The sequence below is a fragment of the Chiloscyllium punctatum genome, chromosome 10 (genome assembly GCF_047496795.1).
Source record: "Chiloscyllium punctatum isolate Juve2018m chromosome 10, sChiPun1.3, whole genome shotgun sequence".
NCBI lineage: Eukaryota > Metazoa > Chordata > Chondrichthyes > Orectolobiformes > Hemiscylliidae > Chiloscyllium > Chiloscyllium punctatum.
This window is the reverse complement of record NC_092748.1, coordinates 66,114,768-66,136,697: the sequence shown is the minus strand read 5'-3', so window position 1 is coordinate 66,136,697 and position 21,930 is coordinate 66,114,768. Positions and strand designations below refer to the sequence as shown.

At 40.0% G+C, this 21,930-nt stretch overlaps 1 protein-coding gene across 4 annotated transcripts in view; it reads right to left on the bottom strand.

Moving 5' to 3' along the window:
* The window catches only part of gpd2 (glycerol-3-phosphate dehydrogenase 2 (mitochondrial)), a 120,804-nt gene that overhangs the window by 26,969 nt on the left and 71,905 nt on the right, over positions 1-21,930 (bottom strand). For all 4 annotated transcript variants that reach the window (XM_072579373.1, XM_072579372.1, XM_072579374.1 and 1 more), the window contains 3 exons: positions 20,360-20,524; positions 10,925-11,069; positions 8,441-8,634 (listed from right to left, as the gene is read on the bottom strand). In XM_072579373.1, coding sequence (XP_072435474.1) covers positions 8,441-8,634; positions 10,925-11,069; positions 20,360-20,524 — 504 coding nt within the window. The remainder of the gene's footprint in view (positions 1-8,440; positions 8,635-10,924; positions 11,070-20,359; positions 20,525-21,930) is intronic.

The window sequence follows — 21,930 nt, the reverse complement described above, 5'->3', positions numbered from 1 at the left end:
CATGTCGGCAGACTTGGAAAGGGCTCACCACCAAATTGCAGAGACAAAAACTGTAAGGAGTCAGTTTAACAAGAAACCAAAAGCAGTGAGATAGGGGTGTTGTTTGAACATGAGTTTCTGTAACAAATAGTAGGAAAAAAAGAATGTCTAGGACTTGTCTAGAACTACAATCAGTTGGCATTATAACTCAGTGAAGTTGCATACTATCAGTGTGAACAAGAGAAAATCATTAATGGAAGTAAGGGCTAGATGTGGAATTTCTCACAGGCACTGAGCTAGATAACAACGTCTTGCTACTGTTGAACTACAAGCATTTCTTGATCACCTATTACTGAATAATGATGAGACAGTTGGACAGCGTGACACAAATTTTGAAATCAAAAATGGATAATAAAGGTTGGTATGGCCAGCATGTACATGAAAGTTGTTCTTTCGTTTGTGGGTAATGCCACTGTGGGGCAATATACAGATAAAGAGGGAAATTTAGGATGGCATCTTCAGTCACCTTTCAGATGGCCATCTGTGGTCACTGGAGAAGAGATGATTCCTGAAGGTGCGCTAGCTATACTGCGACAAAAATGACAAAAATGACTAGAAACATTGATAAGCTAATGCTAGAGAAATGTTGTTAATCACTTTGTTATTGGTGGAAAGGGAGGGTATAATAAAAAAAAGTATGATATTTTAAGCAGAAAGTAACAAAGTCGAAACTGATGCTATGCCAACAGCAGCTACAGTGCTAGTAAAAAGACCATGGTCAAAGTGATGTCATTTGTAATTAGACATAAAATAAAAAAGATATTTATATTCAGTTCATTAGTGATTAATGATTCACCAGATCATATGTTTGGATGGACTAATGCAGCAACATTGGTGTACACTCCAAATCTTTTTTTGTTGGATGATGTGACACATCAGATTACGTTTATTTAATGTGATATGAAATGATCAGTCACTTTTTAAAAATGTACAGTCGGACAGATGTAAGCAAGTTGTATTGTGAGATAATGGGATAAGAGGATTAATTCCACATGGAATGACATATTAGGCAACATTGACACATTTGAAGTAACAAGTTCTATGTTTGATTTGATTTGATTTATCACTGTCGCATGTACTGAGTTACAGTGAAAAGTGTTGTCTTCCATGCTTTACAGGCAGATCATACTATGCAAATGCATCAGGGTAACAGAACAGAGTGCAGGATACAATGTTCCAGTGGTTGAAAATGCAGAGAGAGATCAACATTAACATCAAAGAGGTCCATTCAAAAGTCTAATGATAGCTGGGAAGAAGCTGTTCTTAAATCTGTTTGTACCAGTATACAAACTTTTATATTATATTTCCTGCCAAATGGAAGAGGGTGTAAGAGAATATAAGGGTGGTGGGGTGGGGGGGGGGGGGGGGGGGGGGGGGGTGGAAGGGGCCTTTGATTACATTAGTTGCTTTCCCAATGCAATGGGAAGTATCCATGAAGTCAATGGATGGGAAATTGGTTTGCAACAATACTAGTTTCTTTCGGTCTTGGAAAGAGCAGTTGCCATACCATGTGAATTATTAACATCAACTAAGGAAATAATTTTCATAGATACAAATAAATGATACACAAAAAACATTCATGTGAACCTTTCTGAACTCAATTCTTTTCGGTTATATTTGTTTCATATTTAATAAGAAAGCATTGCTAGTAATGTATTTGTATCAGGAACTAGTGATTTATTGCAGAGTCAATAAATTGAATTGGAAAGCATAAAAGACAATATGCTTTTACATAGCTCCTTATCACATTAAAACATCTCAAAGTGCTCTTCACAATGAATTACTTCTGACATTGTTATGTAGGCACATTTGATCCAGAAGACAAACTAAAAACTGTCAAGCTAACATGATTTACAGCACCACTATTTTAAACCTGACATTATTAACAGGTTGCTAAGTTGAATAACAAATGCTGACTTTGTTGAGACACACTTAAATGCTTAAGTGATTCCTAATTCAAAACAATAAGAGGGATGCAGATTGAATAGTCACAGAAGATGAATTCTTTCTCGTTTACAAAGGCAATAAAAGGGAAATCGTCATGATCTGAATAACTTCATGGAGGTATATTTTTCGTGTATTTGAAAGTTCTCAACTGTTGGTTAAACTAATGACCCACAACTTGGATTCCATGCAGGTCAGTTGGTCGCGTACAAAAAAGGAAATTTTGGCACGATTGTTGGGTTGGATTTATATGCTAACGTACACAAGTGTGCCAAAGTCCAGGAAGATCAACATTTAAAAATGTCACACTTAAAAGATATTCCATTTTTCTATTCTTATTACCAAAGTACACAATAACTCACATAATACTCCATCTGCTACGTGTTACCCACTCACTTAATCTGCCATTGACAGCCATATTGAAACAGTGTGCAAGCTTTACAGCAACTGAAGAATAAGTAGAAGTGTCCAGGGTAGGGTCATTTTTCATTTCACAAATGCAGGTCTTGCCATGCAAATAGAGGCTGTTGAAGAAAGAAGGGAGATTCTCTTTCTGGAAGATGATAGGAGGAGACCATCCATCCAAACAAAAGTAGTTGAAAATGCAAGCAGCAAAAGTATAATTCAGAGGAACTGGATGCGTGCCACAAGATGTTTAATGACCTTCTGTGCTCTGGTAAAGTGACTTAAATCTGAGAGCCTGATGACAAGGCTCTCTGTATACAACCTCGAGCAGACAAACTAGCTGAAGAGTCTGAGGACGCATGTTGCTACTGAACAGGAGAAAAGTGAACCCATCGAACTTACTGACCTCTCAACAATGCTCACAGCCTCAGCTCTATTGAGAATCTGACAGCTCTGATGTATGCAGTTTATGTTAATTAGTCACTGGCTTTTATCAGAAAGGTCAGCATCTCTCTTTGATTTATCGTAACTCTTGAGGGAGGGTTCGTACTGAGAGATTGGCTGACATGGAGGAAACAGCGACAGTTCGCCACACTGCAGATCAAAGTGAAGGACAGAGAGACAGGAACATATGGAGGAGATGGTAAAAAAGATGCTGAAAACTGTACATGAAGGAGTCAGTGTGCTCTCCTTCCTATCTGAAAGTGCTAAAATCTCTGCTACACTGGGCAGTCCCAGCCCTGCAGAATGTGCAACAACCACCAGCTAATTCTCAACATCTGCTTCTTGTGCAGTCCACAGAGTCAATCATGGATGATAAATGGCTAAGCACAGCGACGTCACTAGAGGCAGCATTGCCACATCATAAAGCGCTCCCTTTACCAGTGTATAAACTCACATCAACAGGACTTTGTGTACTGTATACTTATATCAAGTGACACTGGGTGAACAGTGCGGCACTAGTGAAAAGGAAGAAATGAGAGATGCTGAAGAAGCTGTGTCCATTTCCCCTCTAATCACCAGGAAAAGACATAGAGTTGCTCAGCTGAGCAAAGAGTCTTTGGAGTCACAAGGCCATAAGACCATAAGAAATAGGAGCAGGACTAGGCTGTGCGGCCCCTTGAGCCTGTTCGGCCATTCAATAGGATCATGGCTGATCTAACATTCCTCACTTAAACTGGTTTGTTTTTTAACCTGTTCCCAGTAATCCTTGATTCTACTATTGATCAGGAAACTAACACAGCCTTAAGTATACTCTGTCCCCACAGCTCTCTGGGGCAAGTAGTTCCAAAGACTCTCAAACCCCAATGAAGAAATTCCTCCATATCTCAGTCTTAAATTTTCCTTTTATTCTGAGATTATGCCCTCCAGTCCAAGACTCTTCCTTGACGGGAAACATTCTCTCAGCATTTACCCTGTCAAGCTCCCTTAAGAATTTCTATGTTTCAATAAGATCACTTCTCCTTCTTCTAAATTCAAGTGAGGTCAATCCCAACCTGTTTAGCCTTTGCTCATTCAGGCATTTTCTTCCATACCAGGGATCAACCTAGTGAACCTTTTCTGAACTGTGTCCAACAAAAGTTACCTTACTTTGACCAGCAATGACAGATGTACTGATACAGGAAGTGTCGAGAGTGTGGTGCTGGAAAAGCACAGCACGTCAGGTAGCATCCGAGGAGCAGGACAATCAATGTTTCGGACATAAGCCCTTCATCATGAAGCAAGGGCTTCCTGATGAAGGGCTTATGCACAAAATGTCGATTCACCTGCTCCTCAGATGCTGCCTGACCTGCTGTGCTTTTTCAGCACCACACTCTCGACTCTATCTCCAGCACCTGCAGTCCTCACTTTTTCCCGATATAGGCAGTGGTTGCAATGTAGTCAGGAAAAACATTACAGCCTCAGCAAGCAGTCCGTAGCCTGATAAATGAAGGGCCCTCCCACCCTGTTAAAGATTCTGGGCTGTGGGATCTTGTTTCTACAGTCAGAGGGTCAACCACAGGAGAAACTGGAGGCAAAATGCTACACTTTTCTTTTATAAGGATATGTTTAGATTTACTTATTCTAACAGTGATTTAATTTATCAATGTAAGATTTTAGTAATTTAAAATGCTGACGACACAGGTATAATGTTGTAATGCTTTTCTCTGCTAGGTAAGGCACTATTGAACTTAGCTCCAGTTTTAACATTGATTCTGATGGGACCAATGCAAACACTAAATCCTGTTCCCAGCAGCCTAATGGTGTGCTTGATGGTGGCCCTGGAGAGCCAATGGCTTTGCTTGCACTGCCTGTATGACTCTTGTAAAAATTGTGTCTTTTCATTCTTGTGTTTTTTAAAGCAAGGACTAAAACAAGAGTGAACTGTTTTGAAACCCAAGGAGTTGCAAGGATGACTGCATTTATTGAAATCAAGGCTTTTGCTACATTTTTGCAAACCTGTTAGTGTAGCTGCAGGTTCCAGCAATGTACAGGCAAACTGGATCTAAGGAGCTGTTTACAAGTGAACCTGATTGATTCATAGACCAGTTATGGATAATAAAGGTCTTTTGTCTGCCAACAACCCCATGTAATTGGTTGTTAGGAAGTTGAATAGTTTGGACTATGAATGAGACAGAGAGAAGCTTGTCAGGCCAGAAATCACCAGGTCTGCAGCAGCCAAATAACTCTGTCTTACAGTTCTCAGCAGTAAACCACTTTAAACCAGCAGAAAACCAACTTATCTTTCCTTTAGCTAATTATTTAATTACCTCTGATAAATAGTGATTCTCAATATGTACAATACAGAAACCTAGTCTGTGCTTTCTATCAACATTTCTCTAATAATTGGGTAGTTTAGGATTTTATATATTTCTTTAAAGAAAAACTTTAAGTTGTGTGATGATTCCACAAATAGTGAGAACTGGTTTCCAATGCACTACCCCAGTGGGTCACGACTCTCTGTCTTGGCTCTTTTAAAGGTGAGAGTAGCCATTTCTTCAAGGGATATCCCAAATTCTTTCATGAAATCTGGGTTTTCAGATAAAGAATTGTGACAATCTGGGCTGGTAAAAGATGAAGGCATCATGTTAGGTGCCAGGACATTAAGTTGTTACAGATCAGCTAAGCATTAAAAGAGTAAAAGCCTTTTCAGTTGAAGATTCTGACTAGCCACTCACTCAATGCCCGAGATGGTCATGTGGTTGCAAATGAAAGTATCCCACACATTTGAGGATCCATCAGAGGAGTTGTTCCCTGTGCCTTCTGCTTTAAATTGTTTATACTACTCACTCACACACTTTACCTGCATGGTAACATGGTGTGCTTCTGTTTGTAACACTCTAGCAAGGTCCACTGCTGATTCTTAGAAGGGACCAGAGGTGAAGATGTCAATGCCACTGTGACTTTGACAGCCCAATGTCCTAGTAAGCAGGATTATGAACAAGGGAAGACACTTGAAGGTCTTCTGCACCAAGGACACAAATCTCAGTTCCAATTTGCCTAGATTTTCACAGTCTTCTGCAGTACAGATTCAGAATCATGTCTCTTCTTCTTTGGCAGTTACCCACAATGCTGGAGGAATGTCTTCAGTTGTCATCCTGACCTATGACCTGCTCTTTTTCCTACTTCATGCCCAAGTCTTGGCTTCTGTGCCTGAGGATGGTGATACTCATCATTATTCAGTTAAATCTCTGAAAAACTTAATCCTGTGTTCGGCCATTGCCTTGCACAGCACTCAGTTGTATTGTCCCACAATCCTTGGAGGATTACAACCCTTCTAATGAATGAGCACATGGACAGTACTTGCTCTGATATCACTGCTGGCCAGCCAGGTTTCCCTTTAATGAGCCCACCTAATTTCTGGCTCCCTGTGCTGCCACATCCTTGCAGCTGTGGTGTCCATAATGTATTATATAACCTGCCTCTGATAACATTAGAAATTGAGTTTTGATGAGTTGACAAGCTTGTTATCAAGCTCAACTTTCCACTCCTCCGAAACAGATCTACTGCTGGAACTCATCCTTCTGTCCTGAGAAAACTGTTGACAGCAGAAACAACATGTCAAACTGGCTGGTAATGCTAATTTTCATATCCATCTCCGTCCTCCCAACCCCATCCAGACCTAAAAACCTAGCATGGCATATCCCAGGGATTTGTCCTCCAGTCTTAATCTTTCATCATATCTTTGTTAAAGGTTGATGAAGGACAAAGAGTTGTAAGACAGAGCTGTATGTTAAATTTTGCACTTATATAAAGCTAGGAGGCTCTGTAGGTTGTGCTGATGAGAATAAAAAGTTACGAAGGGAATAGACAGGCTCACAGGGCAAAACTATGGCAGACAAACTTCAACATGAATGAGTAAATTATTTGTTTACTTCTGAGCAAGTTAAATCAGAACGCTTCTTTTTAACTATTCCAGACTAAGCAGGAGCAAAGGGACCTAGGTACACAAATCACAAAATATGGTCCAAAACACAATCAAAAAGGTTAATGCAAGGTTCACTTCCATCTAAAGATGACAATAGTTCAAAATTGTAAGAGTGAGCTCGGTTCTAATCTCAGAATGCCGTTGATGCCTATTACTGGAAGCGTCTGATTTGGGCACGAAGGAATTTAGGCTCTATAATCCTGTCAGTTCTCTCTGTGGCTGATGCTGTCTGACCTCCTGATTAAAAGCTTATTTCTAAAGTCAAAAACACTATGAATTTCACATTTGCTCCATTAAGTCATAAAATTGAGCTACAAATTCTAACTTGTACATTTAGAGAGGTAGAACATTAACTGTATATGCTACAGCTGCATTTTTAATTAAAACTATTCACATCACTCCACCTTCTATGAAGTGGGAATATGAAAATGACAGTAGGTCATTCAATGAACATTTACAACATATTGATTTATGTTTTTAATGTCCTGTTCAATATAAATACCACAGCACATACTGTTAGAAAAACTTGGACTACATTTCAAATGCAACTGGTCAGTCTACCTAAAATGAGGCATTTATCATATCATGAGAGTACTGAACTCCATTTATAAACCATGCCACCAGAAATAGCAGCTCTTGTCATACTATAATTAAACAGCTGGAATGTGTCCAAGTCTCCAGAAGTGGATATGCCTAGAATAAACATTTGCAGAATCTGAAGCAGATTGATATGACCAGCAGAGTTTGTTGAAATAATATACGCCTATTTATAAATGTTGTTAATTGCTGAGGCTTAAACACTCTTGACTGTCCGAAAAGACTCTTACAATGCAGAACCTTTGACTCCATAGCAAATTCAGACACTACCCCACTCATGTTTGAAACTTTCAAGTGAACCTCAGATGTGAAAACTCTGAAAAGTGTCATCCAGCAATAACTAATTGATACTTTGATAGGGTTTTCTGTTACTTACAACATGCTGTACCCAGGATAACACATCACCAATGACCATATCAATCATCACTTGCATTGCTCTTGCTATTGAGGCGAGACACTGATCAATTACAACCAGCTTCAGTTCGCACAGAAAATATGAACACCGATCATCCTTTCAGGCTGACTGGAGGCAGTCAACAAATGCTGACCTTGCTAGTGATTTCCAAACGCAGATTAAAAAATAAAAGTGCCTGCACTCAGAATTCGAATACATGGAGGACACACTGACATGCTTAGTCCCAATATTATCCTGAAAATAATATCCCAAAACTCAAGAGTTCAACCAAAGAGTAGAGTGAGACTTGTGCTTGCAGCAAGGGCAGAACCTGTGCAAGCGGTAGCATGAGACAGAAGGACCCTTTCCATCCTTTGCTTCCCCCACTTGCAATGTCCAAATGGAACCTGGTAATGGGGCTTAACTAAGGATCTTTTGCAAAGCAAATCCTGTTAATGTGCTCGAATGTTAATCAACTGGGTAACAAACACTTGTTCAAAATAAGACTGTAAATATGCAATCTACTGTTAGAAAATTTCATTCTAATTTTTTGACAAAATTTGCTTTTGAATGCATTGATATTGCATTTATTATCAATGCCGTTTGTTTTTTTAATTTAGAAATTATAAGATTGTTTAAATACACAAAATTACCTTCAACGTCAGAGCTCAGATAATTCCGTATTTCTCGAAGAATAAAATTAATCTCCTCCTCATGGGGTATGGGCTTAGATGTAATCTCTGTCGGAGTGTCAGTGGTTCCTGCAATGACCACTTTCTCCCATGGTAAGAAAAATATAACTCTGCCATCACTAGTTGCTGGGTCAAGCAGTCCCATGGCTTCAGGGCTGTAAGGGTAAAAGTTACATTTATTTTCATAATCTACTGCCCGCAATCAACTTACTCAATATATGCACTGTGAAAAGCATTGGGTCTAATTAGCTCTCAAACAGCACAATAAAAACTAAAAATGCAACCAACTGGCAACTTTTACGAAACTGTTCAGAAAATAATTAAATCAGAGAGTCAGCTGCCTTACAGACAGATATTATTGTTCAAGGGCAACAATTTTCATTTTTTAGAACATAGTTCTTTTCCCCTTTCTTTTCCACTTTCGTTTTTGCATAACAACAAATGTCCAAGAAATACATACACTACAACACAACCAAATTATGCTTATCTTAATTAAGTAGCAAGTCGCTTCCAGTACTAAGGAAAACATCATCTCCTCATTACTTGGAGATGCCGGTGTTGGACTGGGGTGTACAAAGTTAAAAAATCACACAACACCAGGTTATAGTGCAACAGGTTTAAGTGGAAGCTCCAGCTTTCGGAGCACCGCTCCTTCATCAGGTAGTTGTCCACAACCACCTGATGAAGGAGCAGCGCTCCGAAAGATAGTGTGCTTCCAATTAAACTTGTTGGACTATAACCTGGTGTTGTGTGATTTTTAACTCTCCTTATTACAGCATTCAGCTTCTTCTTAAATGATTTTCCTGCCTTCAACCACCCTTTCTATACCCATTCTGGTTGTTATTCACCTGCTGCATAAATAAATATTTCCTGATTGCCATCTTAAACTTTCTCAATCCTGAACCTCTGTCCTCTTAAAAAAAACTAATTCTCAAAAAGAGCAGTGAATCACTAATTATCTGACATTACTATCATTCTAGTAGATTTTAATGGAGAATTTTCAGACATATTGCATTACACCATAGCGGTAAAGATTCGATGGCTCTATTGCCCTGTATGATCCTACGATTCTATAATTCTGAGTTGTGGCAAGATTTGATTAAAATCCAAAGCCACTCATTTTGTTTCCCATCATTACTATATAACTACAGCAGCAAATTGTTACATATCTCATTAGATAAACTGAATGCTTGAATATAAGATATGAAAATGACAGATTTTGTACAAACTGCTTTTATAACATAAATTGTTCAGTATTGTCTCATGCACCTCTTTCAATAATGTTTGACAGTTACATCTCAAATTAAAATTAAGATAACAATATGAAATAATTAACGTAGAGTCATAGAGATGTACAACACAGAAACAGACCCTTCGGTCCAACCCGTCCATGCCGAACAGATATCCCAACCCAATCTAGTCCCACCTGCCAGCACCCAGCCCATAACCCTCCAAACCCTTCCTACTCATATACCCATCCAAATGCCTTTTAAATGTTACAACTATACCAGCCTCCACCACTTCCTCTGGCAGCTCATTCCATACAAGTATGACGCTCTGGGTGAAAAAGTTGCCCCTTAGGTCTCTTTTATATCTTTCCACCCTAAACCTATGCCCTCTAGTTCTGGACTCCCCGACCCCAGGGATAAGTCTTTGTCTATTTATCCTATCCATGCCTCTCATAATTTTGTAAACCTCTATAAGGTCACCCCTCAGCCTCCAACACTCCAAGGAAAACAGCCCCAGCCTATTCAGATTCTCTTTATAACTCAAATCCTCCAACCCTGGCAACATCCGTGTAAATCTTTTCTGAACCCTTTCAAGTTTCACAATGTCTTTCCGATAGGAAGGAGACCAGAACTGCACACAATATTCCAACAGTGGCCTAACCAATGTCCTGTACAGCTGCAACGTGACCTCCCACCTCCTGTATTCAATACATTACCTTTAATAAATCAGTTACTTTCAACTGAATGTTCCTTGAAGGTTTTTGCTACAAAACATTTTACGTATTCCTGTATAAATTTCTAAGGAGAAATGGAACAAAACTTGAAAAGCTGCAAGTTGATTGCTATAAGTTAGGTAAAATCAATGGGATTTATTTCATAGATGAAACCTGAAAATAAACTGAATTACACTACCTAAAAATAACAAAGTAAGCCATTTCAACCACACAGTAATTATCTTTGTGAACATTACTTTTATTTAGATTAAATGATTAACCACTTTATGCACTGTTAGATGATTTCTACATTCTAAATCTTCCATGTCCATCTCCACAATAAACACTGATGCAAAATACTTATTTAGTATCTCCCCCATCTCCTGTGGTTCCATACATAGGCTGCCTTGCTGATCTTTGAGGGGCCCTATCTCTCCCGATTTATCCATTTTGGGGCTTTGACAATTAGCTTTTTAGTTGCCTCTAGTAATGTATTTAGTTACCTATAATAACCAGGCAAGACAATATGCACTCCAGAACTAGGCTGACAAATTTTTTCCACGTTCTCATCATCCATTTTACGCAATGAATCTGTGAAAGGTCCTGTAGCATTGATAACACATTTGGCTTTCACATCAAACAGTTCCCCTGCAATAGAAAAGAATATTAATGAGGGAAGTATCTGTCCTGTCAAACTCATAGTTCTGGATTTTTAACTTCATGGTGAACAAATCTTCACAATGAAGTGGAAAAATGTGTGACTTACTAGCTTATTTACCAACTCACCAGTCAAGGAAGCTATAGACATTTATTCTGCAGCTCCATATCATGACAACCTAGATACACCACCTTTGTGTCAATTGGTATTCATTGACGTTATGACAGTTTGTAACAGTTGTGTTTAGCCTTAATAACAACATGTATAGACAGTGCCACCATGGGATCCCTACTCCACTGAGTTCTGGGAAACATCATTTTTGGGTTCCATGAAAACGTATCCTTGATAGAATGACACCTTAATTCCCACCCCTTATATATTATTTAAAATGCAGGTGACACATGGACTAGATTTGAATCGAACGTGTAAGAAATTCCTTCCATGTCTTAATGGGTCCCATCTTGTGCTAAACTTCACCACTGTAATGAAGCAGTCAAACTAACTCCTCTTTCTTGAAGTCCTGCTTGAGAAATCAGCAAACCCATGAATGAGCAGTTTACCCCAGACTGAAGGATAAGTAACTCAAAGGTTTGAGCAATAGCTGAAGCCAGCTGTTTCACTATGTTATTATGTAGTAGAAACACAAGTGATGAACGCCTCTAACAGGATGCTACCATCAAGCTAAAAGACAGTTCACCAATCACCTAAATGAGTAATGTGGTCTAAGAATTTCAGTGCCTGTGTGATACATGGTTTGTAAGAAGAATAGAAAGACTGGCAGATCATATCAGACAGCATATGTTTTGACTATTTGCAACAAGCAAGGTACTGACTCCACCCAGCCAGCCCATGCTTAGAGAACTCAAAACAGCGTCCAACATTAGATGTGATTATGTGATTGGAAAGCATTTGCTAAATAATTAACCAATAACGGCCTGACAACCAGGGTTCGCAATGTAGTGCAATTACCAGTTCATTAATTATTACATCGGGCCTTGCTCCTTCTGTCACAAAGTACATGTGTACACATTGTGCCTGCTTCAACTTATAAAATAGTTGACAACCATTTTCCAGGGTAATGTGTTGACCAACCAGAGTCAGAGTCAATCTGCTTGGTTTAAAATTTAATCAAAGCAATTAACTGGAATAATCGAACCAGGAAGTTCTCCATGGAAACCGCTATCCAGAGACCATTGGCTAACCTATCATAACTCACTTTACATATAATGTAAAACATTGTTTTGCCCTTACAATGGTATTCTTGTGAAATTGCTCTGATGACGGCTAGGTGAAAAGCTTCACAAAATGTGTCTTTTTTCAGCAATACAGAACTTCTGTACCAGCAAACAACTATTTAAAACTGTTGAAGAATCATGTCCAAGTATTGAATTGATTACTGGCGACTGTATCTTGAGATGCTGAACTTCATGAATAATCAGTAAATATATCCTATAACCCTTAGAGATTTTTATACTAATGATATAACCATAAAGTTACTGAAGCAATCTCCAACCGTGCATTATTAATAATATTTTATTAATAATCAACCTCAGGCTATCAACATGTATTCAGGCAACTAGGTAGTTCCCATAGCTTTGTCAGAGTTGTGCTATTCAAGTGGCTGGGCAAAAATGTCAGCGTCAAGGGCAAATTTCCACGTAAATATTAATCTGAATTTAACAAGCAGCACTGCAAAATCTCAGAGCAAGGTGATTGAGTGACTGAAGAAAGTCAATCTGCCCATCTGGAAAATTTACTTTGTGGGTTGTTCTATTTAGTGTAGAGATCAACAACATTTATAGAGAAATTTGAACTTCCAGTTTGAGCTGAAAGAATGACATCAAGATTTTACATTTTCAAACATTTACTGTAACAAATGACTAAAGACACTGTTATCACTGGAAGCTCATACACACGGGGAAAGCTTGCAACCGTGGAGAATCCTACTGCCTTGGTTTCTTGATGCTCTTTGACACAGGAAAAGGATGGGACAATGAGGTTGTGAAACCCATCAGCCATGATTGAATGGCAGAGCAGAATCGATGGGTTGAATGGCCTAATTTCTGCTCTTATGTCTTATGGCTTTATGTAATCTAGAAAACTGGAAAACCATGCTTCAGAGTTGCCACATGCGCATGCAAGTAAGCAAGTACGCCCTGAACGTTTATGCATCAGCTATTTTCAAGGGCAACCAAGTGTGGAATCTCCCAATCTTCGATCCACGAATGCATCTAGGATGTCATTGATGCCATTTTCTCTAGATTACATCTCTTCCTGTGACAAGAAATCTGGGCAGTGGTATTCTTCATCATCACTGGCTTCCCCTATGTGCAGACTGCTACAGACTGCTTTGAGATTGCCCAACCACAATCTTGCAGAATTCTTCAAAAGAAAATACTTCCAGTCCATTACGTTCAACTTACCTGTGAACACTGCTACCAGATTTTGGAGGTCTGTGTCAAGTATCCTGGGAGCTGCCAGCATGCATGCATACTAGAGAACTCACAGGTTCCTATCTCCTTCCAATGTCCTCATGCAACATAGGGATGGCTGCTGGTAGACAAGGGCTACTCCTCACAACAGCTCATGACACCTTCATGAAATATCAGTGTGATGCAGCATGAAGACACAATGGTGCTTAAGCTTCCTTCAGAGCCACAGTAGAACAGACCATAGGTTCTCTTAAGAGGGGTTTTGATGTCTGGGTTGCTCTGGCAGACCCGTGCAGTATAGCCCCGAAAGGGGGTGCCACATGATTGTGGCATACTGTGCCCTTCATAACTGGAGCTGTCAAATTGAATGGAGAGGGGGTGGATGCAGAGATAATGGGAGATCAACATCAAACTTCTGAGAATGAAGATGAGGATCAGGACATTGATTGGGCAGGACATCCAAAAGAGCAATGCATTATTGAGTGCAAAAAGCTGGAGAGATCCTAATTGACTCAGCTACGTTTCAACTTCCTTTAACTGTGAAACTTTGTTGGTTATTTGGCATGTAGTCCCTTCTCAGTATAAAGGACACATGGACTCAGTTATTTTCACAGTCCTTGATCTTTAATGTTGTTGTTCACTTTAGAGGTCCTGTAAAGGTTAAAGCAGCAGTCAGTAAGACAGGGCACTAACATTATGTGGCACTAAAGCAATGCAGATTTTAAGGCTTCAGTTAGCACATGTGATATCCTCATGCTATGCAGTGAAGTCTCTTGTGATAGACAGCAGATTGAGAAGAATCCTGAGGCACCTTCTATTGACCATTCTATCATTGGTTAGCGTTCAATGTTTCATGAGTTGCTGGAAAAGCTCAGCAGGTCTGACAGCATCTGTGAAGAGAAATCAGAGTTAATGTTTTGAGTCTGGAGACCCTTCCTCAGAACCGTGAAGTATAGCCCAGAAAGGGTGTGCCACATGATTGAGGAAGCTCTGTGGAAGGGTCACTGGACCCAAAATGGTAACTGATTTCTCTTCACAGAAGCTGTCAGATTTGCTGAGCTTTTCCAGCAACTTCTATTCAGTTTCTGATTTACAGCATCTGCAGTTCTTTCAGTCTTAATTTTGTATTCAACATTTCAGAGTTTGTGCAGATTGCTAAGTTGTCCTGAAATAATTAAGTATTTTTTAGGACAAAGTTTAACCGGAGAGAGGCAGTAGTTTGTGTAGCTTCTGTCGGCTGACTATTATATCATGAGGGAGAATGGAAATGTGAACCATCCACTGCACACCTCCCAGCTTTGAATGGCAGTGTGTCCCCTTGAGAAGCTTCTAGATAGAAGAACCTTTGGCTCTTGAAACGCATGTAATCTTCACTGATCCTGTGCACTCATTCACAAGGTGAATTTAACTGTGGAAGGTATTGCAGCCCCTTTTAGCCTTGGTGTTGTCCAAATTAAAGCACAATATTTCAGTTGTCGTTACCAACGCAACAGTTTCAGGATCTGTGATGTCTGATGGTATCTGCAGTCAAGGAATTGTCTGTTTGTGAGAGATAGGCAGTGATTGGTCATTACAAAGTCTTTCATCTTAGGATGTCTGAACTTGTCAAATGAGAGCAACTTCATTAGATCTGACAAAGACACTACAGCAAGATTTTTATGGGTATAAGTGTGCATATACTAGCAAAATTGCAAGAGACTTTTCAATATGTTACCCATGGCACCAATGTGCCCTTAGTTTTTTCCTTCTGTTCATTTCTACTACCTCTATGTACCATTCCAATGCCCACAGTTGGAATGGTGAGAGGCTGCCCTGTCATTGACTGTGTTGGTCCTGAAGACTTGGCCAGTCATCCCAGAAGGCATTTGGACCTACAAAGTCAGGACTTCGAGAGTGTCTTGTCCACATGAAAGGCTAACCCTCCTTGGCTTGGCCATTTGGCTTCATGGGTAAGGTGGAGGTGGAAGGGGTGGAAATGACAGAAAGCTTCTGGGGGTCCTCTGTGTAGCTTACCCTCCCTCTGGGTCCCTGTCTCCCAGAAGGGAGGCACCTGCAGGGAAGTCAAGGTCTCTCATCCCTCTGCTGTTTAATCACTGATAGTTAGATGAAGGAGTGCATGTCCATGAGCATATCCAGTAGATGGTGAGTGTACTGGATCAGAGTCTCCACAGCAGAAGCCATCCTGTGCATGGAGGCAGCCAGATGCACACATGCTGAAGGTTAAAATCAACTCGGCGAAAATGAGTACTGCAGATGCTGGAGATTATCTCTCCACCCAAGGCTCCCAGCCTCATTCCTGATGAAGGGCTTTTCCCCAAAATGTCGAATTTCCTGCTCCTCGGATGCTGCCTGACCTGCTGTGCTTTTCCAGCACCACTCTAATCTTGGCACACATGCTGAAGTCTGCACAGTATTGATAACATTGGTTGACTCCTCCATCCTTCAGTCCAGATTACCAATCGCCTCTGACAAACCTGCCACCTATTCCTGTGGCTTTATTTCAGGTTGTCAAAGCCATTAATGGCCAAAAACATAGGAAAGTCCTCTGCCTGGGGATGAGAAAGCATCTGGTCTCTGTCAGTGCTGTGTGTCTGAGGTCTGTGGCATTTCTTTCTCAACAGCTATGGAGGCATCAGCGACGTGCTCACCAGAGCGTTCTCAAGTCTAATCTAGAAAGTGTACTCACTGTAGAAAAAGTCTCTCAGCTGCTACATTATACAGATGGAAGCCTTGCCTGGGAATCTGCTGATGGCCCAGTGGTTGCTTCCTCAGAGATGGAGATGGAGCTGAGGTTCACTGAGTGTCATTAGTGCCTGCATAGTTGTGTATAAGGGATAAATAATTGTACAGGTTGAGAAAATGGGAGAACAGCTCCTCACAGCACAATGGAGCTCTTCACCTTTCTAAATGAATGCATGTGTTCTTGTTCAGCTAAATCAAACATCTTTTCTTTCTATGGCATGGGGACCCTTATGTCCATCACCCACTGTGTGTTTGCACTCTCTCAGGACAGTTCCGAAATATTTTTCTTGCAGTGACACAAAGACAGGGTTGAGTACAATCAAAGTGTATGGGTGAGTCATTAGTACTGATGCAGGGGCAGCAGAAGTGGTGAGGTTTGCCCAGTGAGTAGGAAGCACAGAGGGCAGGAAAGGTGAGTGGTTGAGGAGAACAAGAGGGTGGGAACCTGTGCAATAATAAGAGAGACTAGGGCAGAAGGGCACAGCATCAGAGTGAAGGGAGAACACTTTACGACAGATGAGAAGGAATTTTTTCAGACAGAGGGTGGTTAATCTGTGGAACGCATTGCCACAGACAGCTATGGAGGCTGTCATTGAGTGTGTTTAAAACAGAGATAGATAGAGTCTTGATTAGTAAGGTGAACAAGGGTGACAGAGAAAAGACAGTTGAAGTTGAAAAACATATCAGCTATGATCAAATGACAGAGCAGTCTCAATGGACTGAATGTCCTAATTCTGTTCCTATATCTATGTTCTTATATAATAATGAGAGTTGTTGATATGAGCCTCGGAGAGGTGCATGTGCAGTGGCAGAGTTAGACTGTGTGGTGGCTCTGACAGTGTGAGTTAACACAGAGAAGATATGGCACTTAATATTGTGATCAATATCATGCAGATCAATATTGTCCTTCCCATTGTGCCATCCAATGTGCTTCATCTGGGACACTGCTCTGACCCGGGCCACTATCTTAATCCACACTTGCTGAATCTATTGGTGTGGCATCCTTTGCCAGTCAGCCAGAAAAACACTGCCTTCCTTCTCACCACCCTAGCCATTAGCACCTCCATGTCCCTGCTGGTGAAGTGAGAAGTTACTTTCTCCTTGTGAACCTTTTCCTTCAGGATAATGGTGCAGGAATACAGTGTAAATGATAAGTCCTGCCTTGCAGTATCTTCGCTCGGTGCTTACGGTGTGAAGACACCAATTCCCAGCAGTGGTGAGCAATTTCACTTCACCTGCTCCACCATTCCAGGAAACAGCTGAAGAGACTGGCTGCAGAATCAATGAGATGAACAGCAGATGACTGCATCAGAAAAAAAAGTCACCAGGGGCCATGGACAACTGGCCACCACAATCTTGATTGAAAAACGTTCTGTTGAAAAATGGGCAAACTCAGCCCAAAATCATGAATCAAACAGTCTTTTCTAGGGTAACTGTGCCAAGCACTTAGCACTAATCAAGGAATGAAGGCTTCATTCTCTTGGGTATGTGCACAGTTTAGAAGGTGATGGCATCCCCAGAGACATGGCATATTGGAAGACAGCCCATGCCAAGAGACTATCAGGACCTCCAAAGCTCCAATACAACAATGATGTCAAAAGAGACATGAAAGCCCTCAACATTGTGATGAAAGGTGAGACAATCCTTTCAATGTAAATCGCAACATGAACTGTGGGGCAGGAGCTCGCCACCACAATGGCACCAAGCTTCAGAAACTTTAAAGCAGCCAGCATCCTTGCAAACAAATTGTCAGCAAAAATTGCCCTCCCTAGCCTACACCTGTTAGTTAAAAGTCTATTAAACTTTGAGGTAAGCAGCCTCATTAATACAACTAAATTAGCAAGTTTTGAGAAGATTTATAGCTCAGGTTGAGGTTCTGGATATAAGTTTGCTCACTGAGCTAGAAGGTTCATTTTCAGATGTTTTGTCCGCATACTAGGTTAACATCTTCAGTGAGCCTCTGGACGAAGCACTGCTGATAGTTCCTGCTTTTTATTTATATGTTTGGGTTTCTTTGGTTGGTGATGTCATTTCCTGTCGCAGTGGCTAGTAAATGGGGTACAAATCAATGTGTTTGTTAATGGAGTTCTGGTTCAAATGCTATGCTTCCATGAATTCTCATGCATGTCTCTGTTTGACTTGTCCTAGGATGGCTGTGTTGTCCCAGTCGAAGTGGTGTCCTTCCTCATCGGTCTGTAAAGATATTAGTGAGAGAGGCTCATGTCATTTCGTGGCTAGTTGATGTTCATGTATCCTGGTAGCGAGTTTTCTGCCTGTTTGTCCAATGTAGTGTTTGTTACAGTTCTTGCACAGTATTTTGTAAATGACGTTAGTTTTGTTTGTTGTCTGTATAGGGTCTTTCAAGTTCATTAGCTGCTGTTTTAGTGTGTTGGTGGGTTTGTGGGCTACAATGATGTCAAAGGGTCTGGCAGTCATTTCAGAGACATCATTGATGTAGGGGAGAGTGCTAGGGTTTTTGGACGCGTTTTGTCTGCTTGTTTGAGTTTGTTGCTGAGAAATCGGCGGACTGTGTTCATTGGGTACCCATTCTTTATGGTACCCAAAAAATGACATCACCAACCCAAAGAAACCCAAACATATAAATAGAGAGCAGGAACTATCAGCAGTCCTTCATCTGGAGGCCTACCTAGTATGGTGATGAAATGTCTGAAAATGAACCTTCCAGCTCAGCAAACAAACCTACATCCACAACTAAATTATCAGCTAGCCATATCTTGAGAGCAAGCATCCATCTGCATAAAACACCTTTGATATAAACTGGAATTATCCAAATGGAGGCAAGTTTGAGTTTCCCCCTCACCCCACCCCAATAGTTGATGTGGTTTTGAAAACAACACTGTTCAAAATACGTAGAATATGTAGTGGGTTGGATGGATCTAATATGCTACACAGGTGAAATAGGTAAAAATGGATCAGAATTCATCCTAACAGTCCAGGATTTCTGAATGGCACCTGAAATAGAGGGTTTATCTTTTCACCATGACAATTACATAACATTAGACTTTACTCACTTTACACTCACAGTGAGGAAACCTCATTAATCTTTTCTGACGTTTCAGCAAAGATGTAATTAAGTTTAATGGTTATCGATTTATTCTGCCAGCTTTCCTTCCTCCCATCGCTCCTGAACCATCAGTCTCTGGGTCATGCTTCCCTAGGTACCCTGAGGTACTTTGCCCAAGTGTCCACTCTAAATATCCAAAGCAAATGTGTGAGCATATGACGATGAAGAACTTTGTTACCAAACTGGGTTCTCATCACAGTCAATACCACTCGTCTACGCTATTCGGCTAAGGTTGCTGGATAGCAATCAGAAGTAGGAACCAGGGTGCTTCTGCTATCACCAAGTATACAAGTGGCAAAACTTAGACATGGTATATTAACTCTCCCACTGAGGCAGGAACAGAAAGGACAAGTGGTGAAAACAGCACAGTTCCATTTCCCACACTGTTGCTGCCCAAGACCAGCACACCAGTGTTGGAGCCAGATAAGGTACATCCTCGATTCAGCCAAGAGGTTCATGTACAATTCTAATCAGGGTTCTATGATATCAACAGGACCTTGACAGTATTTTAACTGGGTCCCACATTAGGAAGCCACCATGGCTTTCATTTCAGACTGAAATTAATTTGTAGACAATAGAAGGACAAGTGAAACAAACATCCTTTGTGGGATCAATAGGATCAATAACTTAATTTCTTGGATACAAAATAACTTGATACTTGAAGTGTTTTACAAAGACAAATTCTTTCTATGTATACACCTATTGTCATGTTTACAACACAATTCAAATTGGATAGCTCTTTTTTACCTCCCAAGTAGTAATGTCATACTTGAATAGAGCTCCAATTTCAGACAAACATTTCTGCCAGGGCAAGTTCAAATTTTAGTGAGAATGAAAATAGCAACTTGTGCAATAAATCATTTACAGTTTTAAATGCCTTCATCTATGGAGTGCATTTGGATTAAATGGACGAAATAAAACTTGAATTAACTGCACTTAAAATTACCCCTCTATATCAAAAAGTAAAGTAACAATACTGGCATTGAAGCAATTAATATTCTTTAAGGTGACACATACGTACCTGTTTCAACATTCCTGCACCTAGCTCCACATACGTACTCTTTATCGGTGTCTGGGTCTCTGGTTTTCAGTAGGCTCACAGCTTCAACGTAATTGGCTATGGCAGCACCGTACCTGGCAGCAGTCAGAGCGATAGTAAGGTTCATTCGTGCATCGTTGTGTTGTCCTGCAGCAGTGGACAGATTCCGAGAGAGGACATGAGTCACCTCAAGCCACTGACTTGTGGTATAGAATAGTGTCAGAACAGATCTGTCACATCTGTCCCTGTCATTTTTAATATGTCTCATTTTTAACTAAGACCTAGAATAATAATTTTAAGACTAATTTACAGCACTCACTACTTTAAAGGCCCCAACAGTGTCAATTAATATTCCCTGTAAGCTACACAACATGAAAGGATTTTGCTAAGAAGTATTTTGGTGCTGTGATTCATGTATAATTCCTTAAACTGTTTTAGAAAACTAGATGTGATCTATCTTCTAAGTCAAAGGTCATAAGTGCTTTAAATTGAAGAAAAGAATTTGAGAAGATGGAAATGAACAAAGCCTAATTAAATTAGCCAGTCATTCTTATGTATATCATTAAAGATTTAGTTCAGAAAATTCCCTGGCATAAGAAAAGGGAGAACAGAGATGATTAATCACATTTAATGTCGGTGTCTTGGGGGATATCTTCTATTTATTATTACGACTAAATTTAAAATCATGAATGTTGTGCTGTGAGCAAAATTGTTCTGCATTGCAGGGGTACAGACTCGGTGTGCCCTGAATTGATAATAACTAGGGGCAAGGTAACTGGTAGTAAGGTTAATGTTACCACAAGTGAACAGAATATTTACCAACCATCTCATGAAAGATATTGGGCAGTTTTTGTAATCACTGCCAGCAATACTGAATTTTGCCCATATTTGGTTAGCATGCAGCGCATTGTATTATTTGCATGATTACTAATTCAGAACAGAAAGAAATATTTAATTGGACTACACATATTTTGCATGACCCAATTTTTCTGTTAAACCAGTTGCAATTTGTTGGACAATTTTTCTCATGTTCACTCAAGTTATTCATAACCCTTTCTGCTACAAAGGAGAGAAGGCATATGTGTGAACTAAATGTAAGACAACATATGTGTGCTGTTAAACCTTCTTAACATCTGCTCAGTGAAACAATTACTGTAAAGTCACTTTATTCTTCAATGCTGAAATTGCAAGCATGCTCAGTAACTCATAAGCGATTCTCACTCATACTATTGAAATAAAATCACAACTATTTCTTTCTCATTTTACACTTCCACCCAATTAAAATAATAAACTTTGAAGCCTGTGTACTTTGTTGTTTTTTAGAAAATACAAATTGTTAACCTCTGATCATACTTCAAATTCTAACTATTCGAATAAGTAATCTTGTTAAATAAATAAAGCTAAGGATATTTTAAAGGTTCAGCACACCAGATAACAAAGATTTCTCGGGTAGCATTCTAACAAAATATATAATGCAGTTATGCACATAACCATCAAGTCAGTGAGCAAAGCCAATTTAATCTGTGGCTCCCCCTGAGGTAAGTATAGTACAG